General features: G+C 41.9%; 1 protein-coding gene across 15 annotated transcripts in view; it reads left to right on the forward strand.

The window, feature by feature from the left end:
• The window catches only part of tns1b (tensin 1b), a 249357-nt gene that overhangs the window by 165522 nt on the left and 69069 nt on the right, over nt 1-14766 (forward strand). For 14 of the 15 annotated variants that reach the window (XM_034221400.1, XM_034221402.1, XM_034221408.1 and 11 more), the window contains 4 exons: nt 6827-6876; nt 12841-13012; nt 13909-13959; nt 14050-14172. In XM_034221400.1, coding sequence (XP_034077291.1) covers nt 6827-6876; nt 12841-13012; nt 13909-13959; nt 14050-14172 — 396 coding nt within the window. Of the gene's footprint in view, nt 1-2446; nt 2712-6826; nt 6877-12840; nt 13013-13908; nt 13960-14049; nt 14173-14766 lie in introns of those variants that run through there. The other variant, XM_034221412.1, reaches the window with a different exon arrangement.

Here is a 14766-nt window from a genome sequence, read left to right on the forward strand (position 1 = left end):
CGTTTGTCATGAAAAATTATGTCTCAGGAATGTAGGGTTTGGGAATTATGGCAGTTTTAAAAACAAATATGAAGGCAAATTTCAAGATGTCCTACACTCTAGCTGTGACATCACGCACTCTAGTTAATGTTAAAATCTGAAGAAAACCTCTAAAACAAGGTCTGAACAATGTTTAATATCTCTAAAAGTAAGAATCATATTTAAAAGTTGTTTTACATGAATAATGTCAGAAGGATGTGTAACATTTTAAAGTTGGAAGGAGGTTTCTGAGTGAAAGTAGGAATGAACAGTTAGCAGTTGAAGTCGCATGAAGATTTGTTGAAGTCTGAAGAATTTCTCCATTGACTTCCATGTTAAAAATGTGATGAATTATGGGATGTATCTCTGGAATTATGAAAGTTATGAATGAGAAAAGTAATAGCCATCGATTCCCGACCGAGCTGAACATTTTGATGTTTGAACGGAGTTTCTGCGATGTTCAATGCGGGAGGAGAAGAGGGCCAAAATCCCGGCGGAATAATAATAAAGAATTCGAAGAACAGATAGTGGGAATGCTGTATCAGCTTTCCCACTAAATAACAACTTGGTTATTGCATATCCGCATATTTATATTTTAAGCACAAAAAAAGTATTTCTGCCTTAACATATATACAACATGCTTTGCCACTGTCCTGCATCAAATTCAGCCTGTGTCCAGTGCTGATATACATATTGAAAAATAAGTGTAAACAAACCAAACATCCTTGAATATGTCTCTGTCTTTATGCATTATGACTGCTTTGGGTTTTCACCATTGAAGTATTGCATTTCTATCCAGACACCCCAAGGAGTGATGGGTAATCAGACACACCTGACTAATTATATGACATCACCCGTAAGCCTACATATAGTTCCTTTAAGGAAGTAGTTATCATGGTTCCCTGTGTGTATGTTAGGTCAACACACACACACAAAATCAGAGCGTGCATGTTTTCCTTGGACTCACTGGGCACTAGTTGTCTATGACACAACTTCCTGTGAGTTGTATTTAGTCTGGGAAAGGAAGGATCAAGTAACCAAATTAGAGTTACCACCCGAGGCCATGTGCCCATTTTCTCCACAAAAGGACCAACATATAAACCATTCCACCAGTGTGCTCTGTGTGTGCTCTGTGTGGGCTCTGTGTGTGTGTGGCTGCTGTTATTGGCATTCCCTGTGTGTGTCCTCAGTTTACTCATAGACTGCAGTACAGGACAGCAAAGCTTCTCTAGCCCTTCATGCAGGACCTGTATTTCAGACAGATGGTTTTTTGCACGGCTCATGCATCTTCCCTCTAAGGTCATCATGTGGTTTGCACTTTAGCTAAGGGGCAGAGACTGCAACACAGTCATTAGAAGTGTACGATTGAATGCGTTTGTGTTGCAGGCGTTTGTGTTGCAGGCATAGTGTGCAATCACGTCAGTGTCGTATGCATTTGTTCAAGTGTTCCATGAGTGCAAGTCTGTGTGCCAGTGCAGCTGCTGCTGTCTAGTCATGGGCATTTGCTGTGTGGTTACACTGTGACGTCCGGGACATATATCCTCAGGGCATGAAAAAGGAAAAGGATTTGTCTTATGACTACATGAGCTTCTCTCGCTCCACTGGATCAGTCTTGTGTTCTTCTTCTTCTCTGCTCAGTTGGTTCAAATCATTCGATTTTCAACTTCCGCCAGAGAGGTTATGTTTTTGGGGCGTTTTGTTTGTCAGCGCGATAACGGAACAATACTTTTTCTTATGGAATGTGGTGAAAGGCTGTGGAATCTGACAAGGAAGAACTCGTTTTTTTGGAGCAGATCCCAAATCACGGGCGATAGGACACACAAATGACTTTTTATTTAAGTAAAGGTTACGAGAAAAGAGATTTGGCTTTGTCGGAGGGCTGGTTCTAGTTTATTATTAAATCAGAAGGTTTCATTATAAACTGTACCTTAAAAAGTAAGGACACAGTACCATCTTGGTAAAAGGTCTTAGTTCTTCAAAAGCAGAATCGAAGTGCACACACTGAAAAAACTGAAACGTTGACTTTGATTGAACGTTTCAGATTGCTCAGTGCAGTTTGTGAAATCAGTTGAATACACACACACACACACACACACACACACACACACACACACACACACACACACACACACACACACACACACACACACACACACACACACACACACACACACACACACACACACACACACACACACACACACACACAGTCAGCTGATGTTTGTGTGTGTATAAACATGCATCATACCCACATGTTTGCCTAAAGAGACGGAAAGGGTTTGCAGTCGCAATTTAGATCTGTACACAGATGAGAGGGAGAGGGAGGGGAGGGAAAAGTTGAATATGAGGGGGGAGAGATAACACGACGGGAGGCTGAGTGGGAGGGGGGAGGGTGACCAACACACAGGCAGAGCGGACACAAGCCAGAGACAAGGAGCTGTGGAGGAGTCCGGTCCGAGTGGAGCATGCAGATGGACTCTACAGGCTACTGCCCAAAATAGAGACCTTGGGGATTTCGTTTTTCTTCTGCCGCTGTCAGAGAGAAGGGAGAGGTTTGACGGGGGAACTTCACTGCCGCACAGAAAGCAGTGTGAGGCAGCTCTTCAAAGATGAACCGAGGAGGGTCTTTGAGAAGGCGGCTCTCCTCTCTGAGGGGGGCATGGCGATGGAGTACAGGGTACCTTTTCCGAAAGGTAGGACGCCATGGACTGAATTAATGTTTGGATGGATTTACTCAACTCGGGTCATGTCGCTTGTTCTTTCCTTGTCCGCTCCTTCATCGCTTGTTTTTTCTCTTTGTTATAGAACAGTTTCACTCGAGTCTTTGGCAGACTTTTACCAGCCCCCAACGTCTTTCTCCCTCCCTCCCTCCCTCCCTCCCTCCCTCCCTCCCTCGCTCTTTCTCAGATGGTTAATTTGAATGGCCTGCTTGTAAAGTCAACCTCCGCAGATGGTTTTCATCTGGAAACAGGCCTGCTGGACCCCCCACTCCATTTCCCACCTCCTCCCCCACCGTCCTCCTCACCCGCTACCTCACCCCCACCCTCTCCTTCCGAACACAAGTTCTCAAAGGAAAGTAACAGGTTTCAGGCTTTGGTATGTGTGATGTTCAGAAGCTAGTGTTTTCTACTTAGCAATTAGAAATAGATCCATTGATGTTAGCCCCACAGTACAATCCATTCATAGAATCACAATACTCAGAACATCACGACTTCTTCCAGTTCTTCAACGACAAAAACATCAATATGACCACAGTGTTTTATTACCGAGCATAGCTTCCCTGTCACATTTACATTTTCCCAGATGGTTGCAGTCTTACATACATATTGTGGCTCATGAAATGCCCTGCACACCAATTCAGACTAATTTGAAGGAAAAACGATCAATTAACTGCCATCTTTGTGGCACAATATAAACACCATCTCTTCAAAACTCTCCGACAGTCTCTAATTAGGATATTTGTTTGCATGCTGGTTGAAGTGGTGGCACCATTTAATAAACCGCATTTCTCGGACATGTTAACCTTGTCATTAGCATCATGTGAAGATGTTGTGATCACCTCACAGCGGTCCATTTAAGAGAGCTTTGGGCTTTCCCTGACTTTCATGCCCAATAAGTCCCACAGCGCTGTTAACCCTCCTCATGCTCTGCGTCTGACTCTCTTAAGGCTGTTTCTTGCTCATTCATCTCTGTCTCTTTTTGGCGACTCTGCTCTTTATAGCCCCTGGCAACATACTGAAACGTTTAGGCTGAAGCTCAGGCAGAAAATGGGGGATTTGCTTTGTGTCCCCTCAGTTGAGACACGGACCTATATGAGTGAACGTAAGATGGAGCAAATGAATGCTGCATAGAGTTTGTTGGAATGAGTTGGATTTTCTTGGACAGAAAAGGAATTGGCAAAAACTCTCATCTGATATGTTTATGTCTGCATTTGTACCTGTAGTATCGGTATCCATTGAGTCCCTCTAAGAATGTGTACAGCAATTAAACCAATGTGTGTTATATGGGAACTTTAGCTATTTTATAATGTATGCATTTCTGCAAGAAATGGTTCAAATGCAGGAAGGCTTGCGCCATTACACTGGTATATACTGTCAAAACATGTCAAGTATCAACCTCAGCAAACTTTCTTGTTACTACTGTGAGTCTAACTTTGTTCCCCCAGGAAATAGATGGTACCAAACTGGGACCACATACTGTAGTGCTTGGCCCCAGTAACAATTACAATTGTTTGCCTGCTCCCAAACAAGAAATGGTGTCAAATGCTGGATAATCCTGCCTGATTTCTATGATTAGGAGATTTATTTGTCTTTCAATCTCCTAATCATCCGGTTCAATAGCTCTACTGGAGCGCAGTTTAAGATGGTGGTTAGTGCCAATAGATTTAATTCAAGACAAAATGAGTTGCACAAATATTTTCAACTTTTTTTGCTAAATAGTTAGCAGAACAACCTGAGGAATTCCCAAGCCTTTTACAGCTGACTTTGAATTATTAGTTTTTACGGTTAAAGGTGGGATATGTAATTTTGGAGAAACCAGCTCGAGTGCTCTAGAATTTGAAAATACACAGCCGGAATCTGGCAAAATCTGCCACTTCCTTACAGAGCCCCTCCTCCAACTCACACGAACGCGCACATGACCAATGAGGGCACGAGATAAGTTTGTGCACAGATGGAAGGCTGACAGGCAGGTAGGCCATCCAGCTACTTTAGCCGGGCCGGCTCAGATGATTGGTGGTGCTTTTTACAGCGCCACGGCTTCCACTGATGACGTTTTTTTAATGGATTTGTTGTCAAAGCACTTCAGATATTCATTGCTATCAGGATGTTAAGAGCATTCCATGGAATATAACAAAAAGTGTATCTCGAGCCGGTTTCTCAAACTTACCTACCCCACCTTTAAGGCCTGATTTTTCAAAACTTGGGGAAAGCACATATGTCATGAGAAGCAGCTGCAAACGGTCCTTTTGGGATGCATTAACACATCATTGGAAGTTTATCCAGGAATGGGTCCCCTCATGATTACTAGACTCTAATATGCTGGATGGTATCTCTGGTAAATGTGTACACTGACAGACAGCTTGGCACAGCAGGCTGAAAGTCATCCAAGGAAGCGAGCGGTGCTCCTCACATCGATGCCCAGCCAGCCAGGGTGATCTAATGGATGATGATGGATAACAGCCCCCTCCTTCTTCTTCTTCTTCGAGTCCGTAGCAATCTCAGATGTCGTTCTGCCAGTATCGGGCACAGGCCACAGCTGGTGGGGTAGGTTCTGCCAGGTCTTCTGTACTGCACCGGGGGGCATTGGCACATTCCAGTAGGTGGGACATTGTCTGCACTGATCCACAGCTGCACGTGTCTTCTGTGGTGTAGTTCCACACTTTTATCAGTGCTTTGCACCTCCCCTGTTCCCCCTCCCCTGTTCCCCCTCCCCTGTTCCCCCTCCCCTGTTCCCCCTCCTGTGTACATGTGACCCAATCACCACAGGGGAGTGAACAAGTCCACATGGCCTTTGACCCCTCCTTGAGCTCGTTTGAGGGGGAGGCGAGGGAAACGAGGCATAGTGGAGCCAAAACTTCCTCTGCAAGGGTCTCTGCTTAACTTTGCATGGGTGCCATGTGACGGGATCCTAACACCCAGTGTATACGACATGCCTCACAAGGTGCACTTTGCATACCTTGTCTAAAATGTGGCCTTGGATGTAAAGTCAAGCAAAATAACCTTGCCATTCTGAATACAACTTCAAACTAGGGTTAGGGTTGGATGAGTGTTTGTTGGCTGTCCATTATCCTGTTGCCAGCAGATATCGGGCCAAGACTTCCGTGTGCCGCTCATTGTTTACGGTCTGATTTACCACATTTGCAGCTGCTTCTCATGACAACTTACGATGCTAGAATGGAGTTGGAGTTGAGATTTAGCACTTTGGCTCGATCAAAAATCGTTTATAAATGTGCTATATAAATAAGATTTGATTTGATTTGAGATGGGACGTCTAAAACTGGATTGTTTTCAAAAATAAGCAAGTTTAAAAGCAAATGTTAAGGTAATAAAAGCCTGTCAATGGGTTCCAAGATAGCATTTATGTCAATGCATATGGCCTTTTTTGCTCTCCGCACAAACTGTTGACCTGCATTCAACCAAAACATGCTCAAACTGCTGTTAATACAGCTTGGACTACAAACCGACTGCAAATGGAGACCGGAGCGTTTCCAATACTAACATGTTCTCCTTTATCCTCCAGTTTCTGCATTCCAGTTCCTACATGAGTTTGACCTTGATCACTCATTTCATATTGATTAATGCTTTGTTGAAGATGTTCAACGCCAACTCAAATGGAATGTGTCATCATAACTTTTGTAACTCATACATCTTGAAATGATGTACCCTAGGCATGGTTACCCTTACAGCTATACTTCAACAACATAAAGAAAATCGAACTTGTGGTGTAATTGAAGAACAGTTTGGTTATGGGACGGCCTTATTGTATAAACCCTGCACATCCACAATCATGGAACTATTGGTGACTTTATTGGCGTTATGACAATATATGGAAGCTTTGGTGTAGCTTAAAACTGATAAAGAACTGTTAAAAATGGTGGTGAAGGAAGTCGTCCATTCTAAGGTGGTTTCCAATAAGCTCTATTGTTTGTCAGATATTCTATTTTAATGTATTTTTACCCTATTTATATATTATCAAGCACTTTTGATAGTTATATCAATAACCCGAATATCAAAATATTACTTTTGATATTTTCAAAGTCATATGCATAGGCCTCTGTTAAAGCTCTTGTGTTTTCTTTGTTTCTTAGGGCTCAACAAAGTCTTCAAAGAGCATGGAGTCACGGCGCAGACCATCGAGGTAGGAACTCATCTCTTATCTTCTGTTCTCTTCCAGCTGCACATTTCCCATAAAAGGCTTCATTCGGCTTATTGGACTGTCTTTTTTGAATGATCTTTTAAAGGCTTATCTCCACTGTTTGCTCCAAAAGCACAAAAAGATAATGAAGGAAGTGAAATGAATTTCAAGAACAACCTTATCACAGTCAGATATGAGGCATGGCAAAGGAAAGGTTTGGACGTAATATGATATTTGCAGAGTTACCAGGGTTAGTGAAGCTACATGCCCTGCCATTGAACTGGACCCCACACTGTTCAGTTGGACACAAAGATATTTGGTGTCAGCCCCTCTCACCTCTCTCCTTAGGGAGTCACAGATGTTGTCAGTTGTGTAATTAATGGGTAAAACTCGACACCACAACAGCCCGTGCTGAAGTGTGAGTGACAGTATGACTCCCTCGTGGCAAGTCATATTATTACTATATACGGAGTTATAAAAACAGTTCTACGTCTGATACACCGTCACTATTAACAGCACATTCAGAGTTTTAGATTACAGTCATTTTTCACCCATATAAAGGAAAATCAAAGGCTTTTCAAAAGTGCATAGCAGCTCGGTCATGTGACAGTTGTCTCTTGTGTAATGTTCTGGCTGAAGGAATGTATCCAATCAAACTAGTGGGTCCAGACAGGCTTATTTACATTCTGTACAGACAGATTTGTATCCCTACAGTATGCAGGGTTGTGCTTCAGAGCTGATACACAGATATGCACACCCTCATCTGCCTCAAAATAAACAAGATTTAAATGTAAGATTGAATAGGATGGACATTTTAGGTAAATAAACAAGTGTTTTAATTTTGTCTACTTAGTTACTTTTTGTTCTAGGCTAACAATTAAACTCATCCCCAAACATAGCTGATAGTAGAGGTCACACCATTCTGAAATGTAGTGCAGGTACTTCTCACATTGTTCTTTAAAGTTAATGCTATCCAATAGCAATCCTATTCATTTTACAGGCTAATCTACTCCTCACAGGTAACCACATCTCATTTCAAAAATATAATTTCTAAAATAATTGTTCAAACCATTAAACACCTCGAGTTCAGAGGTTACTCTTAACATCCATAATAAAATCTAAATTTCAAAAGCTCTATAAAAATGGAGAACAAATCTCGACTGTCACAAGACCGCTACCAATAATTAAATCCGAACAAAACTAAAAGGTAATTGGATGGTCGATTGGCCTGTCTACTCTGAAAAGATACTCACTAGGAGCATAGTGTGAGTTTTCTTCAACTTAGATATGATTGAAATGTCCAAACTTTTAGTCTACTAGAACTCTACTAAAAACAGGAAGAGGGTGACTTAAACTGCTTAAAACTAACAAGTGCATTTGACGCAGAAGACCAACAATAATGCAGGACAGGAAGTATACAGAGCTCTACCGCTTTTCAAAACAAATTGGATCAGGCCGGAGATTTTGGGCCGAAAACCAAAACAATGAGCTTAAACGCTCGAAGGCTGGGTGATAATTGTCTGCTGTTTTGTCATTACATGAGATACATTTGACACATAGTCAGATGATCCATTGTAAGTACAAACACAATGATTAGTGCAGTATTAATATGGAATAACTGTACTGATAACCATAATAATGTCAATCCTCAAGTGTTACGTTTCATTTAGACTCAGCATTGAGACTGTGAGAAATGTTCACCATGAGGAAGTGTAGGATCAAGGAGGCCTCTCAGTGTTTTGATAGAAGAGGTTCCCTCATATGACTCAGAAATATCTGGCGAGATGTTTAACGGCGCAATGTCTCAGGTTTCCTGATAAAACATTCACAGTCGGTGTTGATCCGAATCCACCAATGAGATCAGCACGGCTCTGAAATTGAGCGTGAGGAGATAACGAGTCATTCTTTGAATGCAACGTGCAAGAAAATGAGCAATCGGTTCATCTGTGGTGCTGATGAGAAGCAGGTTTGAGCTCAGCCGGTCAACGCATGCTGGTGTCTGGAAAAGAACCAAACCACAAGTCTACGACTGCAGCCAGAGGCCAAAGACATACATATGCAAAGACAGAGAAAAACAGAGGACAAAATGCAAAGAGATATAGAAAAAAAGGGACAGAAAGAATAATAAAGACATACAAGTAAAATAACTAGAAAAAAACGTACATATAGTACTAACAAGGACTTGGTTAAAAGATGATAAATCAATGAATTCAAAATGGAGGAATCTAGTAAATGACTTATACAGAATGGAACAGATAACCATGAGAATAACAAATCTAGTTCATATGTTTGATGATAGATGTGAAATATAGAACACAAAACATTACTAATATCCCTCTGGTATTATGTGACAATTAATTAATTTTCGATTAGTATTAATTATATATCCGTTTACTATATCCTTAAAGTCCTTTTTTTCTATGTTTTTTTAAATATTATTATTATTCTTTTTTAATCTCTGCAAAATCTTAAAAAGCAACTTAAAAAAGAGGTAAAATATAAAAAGGTTATGCAAATCACAAACACAACAACTTTAAACTAAGATGTTTGCTGCAACATATGAGAGAACATGCACTATGTCAATATAATTAATGTATTCATTTACAAACAGTTAAAAAGAGAGTACATTCATAAGACGCAATGGAGATATGTGAAAAACTCCTAACACAAACCAAATACCCTTAAAACAAATCTAACCCTACCATCACATATACTGCATGTTTCCCTCCATCACTGCAGATGCATCATTTCCAGTAAGCAGGTTGTGAGTGGCTCCAGATGTACAGTACAGAGCAGTGCTTACAGTATAGTAACCCTCAAGAGCTCCTCTCTCCCAGACATATGAGCAATTTCCTTCAGGAGCCGCGCACAGCTGACAAATGTGGGAAATATGCTGCAGTCTGGGCCCCTGGGGTCCAGGCGCCTCCGCCCCCACCTCCTCATATCGCCGTCCCATAAAGTTCAAGTTCTGAAAAAGACCAGGGGCCTCATTTATAAAGGGGTATACGCTCAAAAAAATGGCGTACGCCAGTTTCTACGCAATATTTGCGATTTATAAAATACTAACTTGACGGGAAAATGTGCGGTCCTCCACGCAAACTCTAACCCATGCGTACGCACTAAGCACAACAACGGGAGAGACGAGAAACTGCGACACCGTTGGCAGAAGGAAGAATGGAGAGAAATATGTGGAAATAATACCATAAATAAAATGTTACCTCTCATTTATCATATATGAAGAATTCATTTTCAAACATTGATTAAAGCTGATCTTAAAATGATGAAACAAACGCTTGTTTGAGACTCCTCAGTGCACACAAAAACATAACTTGGAGAAATAAATAAATACGGATATTTTATTTAAAACCATCTCGAATATGTTGTGTTAATGTTATGAAATGTTTTCTCATAAATGATGCGGTAAGCAGGAGGACAGAATTACGTCTAAACTGACGCCGTTTTGCATTTCTATAGGTTGTAGATACGAGCATGGTTTTATATACTATCATGTTTAATCGTGTTTTATGCCGTTTGCCAAGACTTGATAAGTCGCTCATAAAACACAGGAGGTATGGAAGCTAAGAACACCATATGTGGTCAATTGTGCAGCTAATATAACACAACACATTGTTGTATTTCCTCTAACTGGTGGATATAGGGTTGCTGCGGGGGGTTGAGACACAGGCTGCAGTGGAGCCGCTGCGCACAGCTGATCGACAGCTGGGACACAAACCACCAAATACAAAAACATAATTCAGATCTAGTCGTCATGACTCCACACCGGGGGGATTCCCCGATCACTTCTTACAGTTTCTAATCAAGGGGGTGTCTCCTGTCCCCGGTACAAACACACTGCCTGAGGAAGGATGTGTATTGTTTTTGTCATTAACCTTTTTTCGGGCCATTTATTTATTTATTTTGGTGAAGATCCGACCTCCATGCTGCTCCCCTGTTCAAACTGCATTCACCAAACAATATGATTTATCTCGACCTCCCCAAAATAACCAGAATCTGACACGGTGTGAGATGTCTTTTTTAGCTGTTCTGTCGTCATTTCCTGCGATCTTCTTCATAAAGTCAGTCAGAATGAATGAATGAATGGGCGTTTCTTTGACTATTTATAGGCAAATATGGGCGTTACGTGAAGCCCGCAAAAGCTGCACCGCATTTCGAGTCGGTTGTGATTTATAAAGGGAAACCGGCGTAGGAAGTGCTGTACGCACTTTCCTCGCCGGTACGCAATGTTTGGTGAATTGGAAAATGTCGGAACATTTCTGTACCTATTTTTTGGATTTCTACTACGTAAGCAACCTTCCCACGTGAATCCTACGCACGGCGTTATAAATGAGGCCCCTGATCAGCTCTGGCATTTTAAAGAATCGCTCACTTTGACGTGAAAAATCCATCATTACCTTATTAAATGTATATAAAGCTATCTTTGTGTTAAACTATTTTCCCATCAACAAGCCATGTTTCATAGCTCCAACAATTCTCTAGAGTAATGTCTTTATTGAAGATAATGAGATAAGTATTGGATTTTTGGACTCTTATGCAGTCAGTTGGAAAGCTTTACTGACCACGCTGCAGGTCTTTCTGCGTGGTCATTTTCTGTTTTAAGTAAAAGCTTAATTACAGATCGATCGAGGCAAGGACTACTTTCTTTCTGACCCGATTTCACACCAGACCAACTCCACCAATAACCATCAGATTGTTGGTTTTGGAGCCTACGTACTGTAATCTTTGGTATGCTGCAATATTTTCACAATCCTCCATGTTTAATCAATTTCCCCTCGCTCTATTTCCCCTCTTTCCCACATCTAACAACACAACATGTGTTTAATACAGAAGAAGAACATGTTCTTTTCCCTCTGGGATTGAGTGATGCCATCGGGGATTGGGTATTTATATGCTGCGTTGCCTTATCCTTATTAGGATATTTGTTTCTTGTAGAGGTTCAGTGTTGTGTTGTGTGTATCTGAAGGGTAATTGGCTGCATTGAGAACATTCAGGACCTCAGTGTACCCGGTGATGTAAGCAGCCCAGGGGGGGTGCTCGTGAACTGTCAACTAGAGGGCGAGGGGGGGGCCTCGCTGCGGGGAAGCTGTGGACCTCTGTCAGCGCAATTTACATGATGCAGTTTAAACACAGTTACATAAATAGCTTTTCACTAAATAGCTTTCACTAAATTGCACTATTCATAACTGAACATCTTCAGCAATTGGCACTGGATGAATTGACATTCTGTCATTCCTAGTCTTTATAGAAGATACACATTGCCTTCCTACTCATGAGGAAACAGGAGCTTCGTTTTGTATTTTTGAGAAACTATCGCACACATATAGTTTGCCGTACTTTGCTTTGTTCAATACACATGTGCAGGCTGTTCCATAAGTATTATCCAGTATATTATCTTTCTGTTAACATGGTAATAGCATTGGCTCCCAACTATGCCAATTTGATACTTCATATACAGTAGTCTTACTGCTTTTGTGAATTATATTAAAGGTCCCATCATATGCTTTTCTGGTTATTACCCGTCCCCTTGTTTGTTATGTGGCTTTTTATGCATGTAAACAGTCTGCAGAGTCACAACGGATATGTCCACAAGTGGATTGAAGATCAGAAAAAGAGTCTAAGGAACTAACATCAAGTGAGGTCGAGGAAGGCCTGTGATGAAGGCTATAGAAAACTGAAAAAGGCATCCATCACATTAAACCGAAACTCACAAACATTAGACCCTCCGGTTCTCTTGTTACGGGTATCAAATAGTCAAAGTGATCATGCACCAGCAGGTGTTATGAGCTCACGTGCAGCATTACTTCTGGCTACTTCATTCCTCCCTTCAGATCTTTAGCGGTCCAGCAGTCCACCTCAGTTCTGTTTTTCTGCATGGATTGGCCCCATTGCTGTGTGAGCCCTCACCATTACCCACGTTGATGATAGTTGCGTCTGTGGTTCCTCTGCCAGGAGTGTGAGTCTGCTGCAGGCCCTGGAGGAGAACTATGAGCTGGACCTGCTGTACATCACAGAGAGGATCATCTCCGTGTCCTTCCCCAGCAGCGTGGAGGAGCAGAGCTACGCCGCCAACCTGCGGGAGGTCGCCTCCATGCTGCGCTCCAAACACGGACACAACTACCTGGTACACTTTCTTCATGTCTCCTCCTGCATACGCATAATTCAGGCAGGAAAACAGCGATTATCTTCGAGTCATTAGAGCTGGACACAGCTGATCTCTTTTAGACCCAACATCTGAGCTATCTTTGTTATCTGCAAGTGTGTACAGATCTGTTCATCTGATGCTGTTGTTACTATCTTTTGTTACTGTTGATAACTGCTTTTACAGTCAAGGTAAAACTTACGACACAAACGCACAGCCCTAAGATATATTCTTGGATTCAAGCCACTGACGCGGCTATTTGATACTGTTAAACACTTTTACTCTCTGAACAGGGTGTGAAACATTCCTGCTGTATTAGTGTGTCATTTGAAACCTAGTGTGTATGTGTGTAAACGACCCTGTCTGCTACAAAATGATTCTCCCATGCAAGTAAACGGCATTGGAAAAAAACCACAAATAAACAAATTACTTTTTTAAAAAAGTATCAAGTAAACATCATAGTGTGGTTATAAATAAGTGCATTTGTTACTTTATTTTGGTTTTGGATCAAAATTCAAGTAAACATTGACTTTAAGAACAGGCTGGTGTAAAACAAAATGATTTGGAAACTTTAAACGGTGAACAAAACTTGTCTAAAATGGATCCCTTTGACTACGTAAGTTCTGTAACCAAAATGTTAGTCAGATTCAGGATGGTTTCGTGTAGCTAACCAGGACATATTGGTGCACTACAAAACGGTGACTGCTAGCAGGTCATTGCTTCACTCCAGTCGGGGTTATCATTTCAAAAACACTCCTGTAGGTGGTATGACATGGTTGTAACAAATGACTTACATGGTTGTATTGGTTGTTGAAGTCTGTACAATGAAAATGCCAAAGATTTGTAATAATGGTGTCTACCTTGTTCTTCTTGTTTAGCTCTTCAACCTCAGTGAGAAGCGTTATGACATCAGCCAACTTAATCCAAAGGTAGAGTGAATTTCTCTTCTCTTCCCTTCTCTTCTCTTCACTTGATATGACAATCAATCTGACTGAACATCTCCCTCCCCCCTCTCTCAGGTGTTGGACTTTGGCTGGCCGGACCACCACGCTCCAGCTCTGGACAAAATCTGCAGCATCTGCAAAGCCATGGACACGTGGCTGAGTGCAGACAGCCACAACGTGGTGGTGATACACAACAAGGTGAGAGACGAGGGGCCGCTGCTGTGAGGAGGGTCTTTCAGTCGGCAGAGGGTGCTCTCAGGCTCCTCTCAGGACACCCATTTTCCTGAGGCTGCAGCTGTGGTGTGTGTTTTCGTGTGTAAAGAGTGCAACGCTGACATTCAGGGTGGAGTGTTTGTGTGTGAGAGTGTGTGTCTTTGTGTGCTTGTTCAGGCTTAGGAAAACACAAATTAGGGAGGTGAGGCTCGCCACTCATCATGGCTGCTCGTGTTTGTTTACCCTTTTACTCGTAACAATACCGTTAAAACAGAATTGACCATTACTTTCCTGTTTCTCTTGCATCACACTATACTCTTGTGGCGAACCGCCCTCATCTGGCTCCTAATTATGCAAACCATAAAAAGTGTATCCAAATTAAACCACTCGACCGAGGTCCCTAACGTAATGCCCGATCCTTTTCACGTTATCCCCTCTGTTTCTGATTCTGTTTTGCAACTTGAGAATGAACCATGGGATCAGTGCCTCATTCCCACAGGGACAAACAAGTCGGCTGCCATAACAACCGCTGTTGTTTTACTGCCAGTTGCGTAATGCTGTTGATGGGTGCGAGCTCGG

This window comes from Gymnodraco acuticeps, unplaced genomic scaffold (assembly GCF_902827175.1).
Source record: "Gymnodraco acuticeps unplaced genomic scaffold, fGymAcu1.1, whole genome shotgun sequence".
In the NCBI taxonomy this organism is placed as follows: Eukaryota; Metazoa; Chordata; class Actinopteri; order Perciformes; family Bathydraconidae; genus Gymnodraco; species Gymnodraco acuticeps.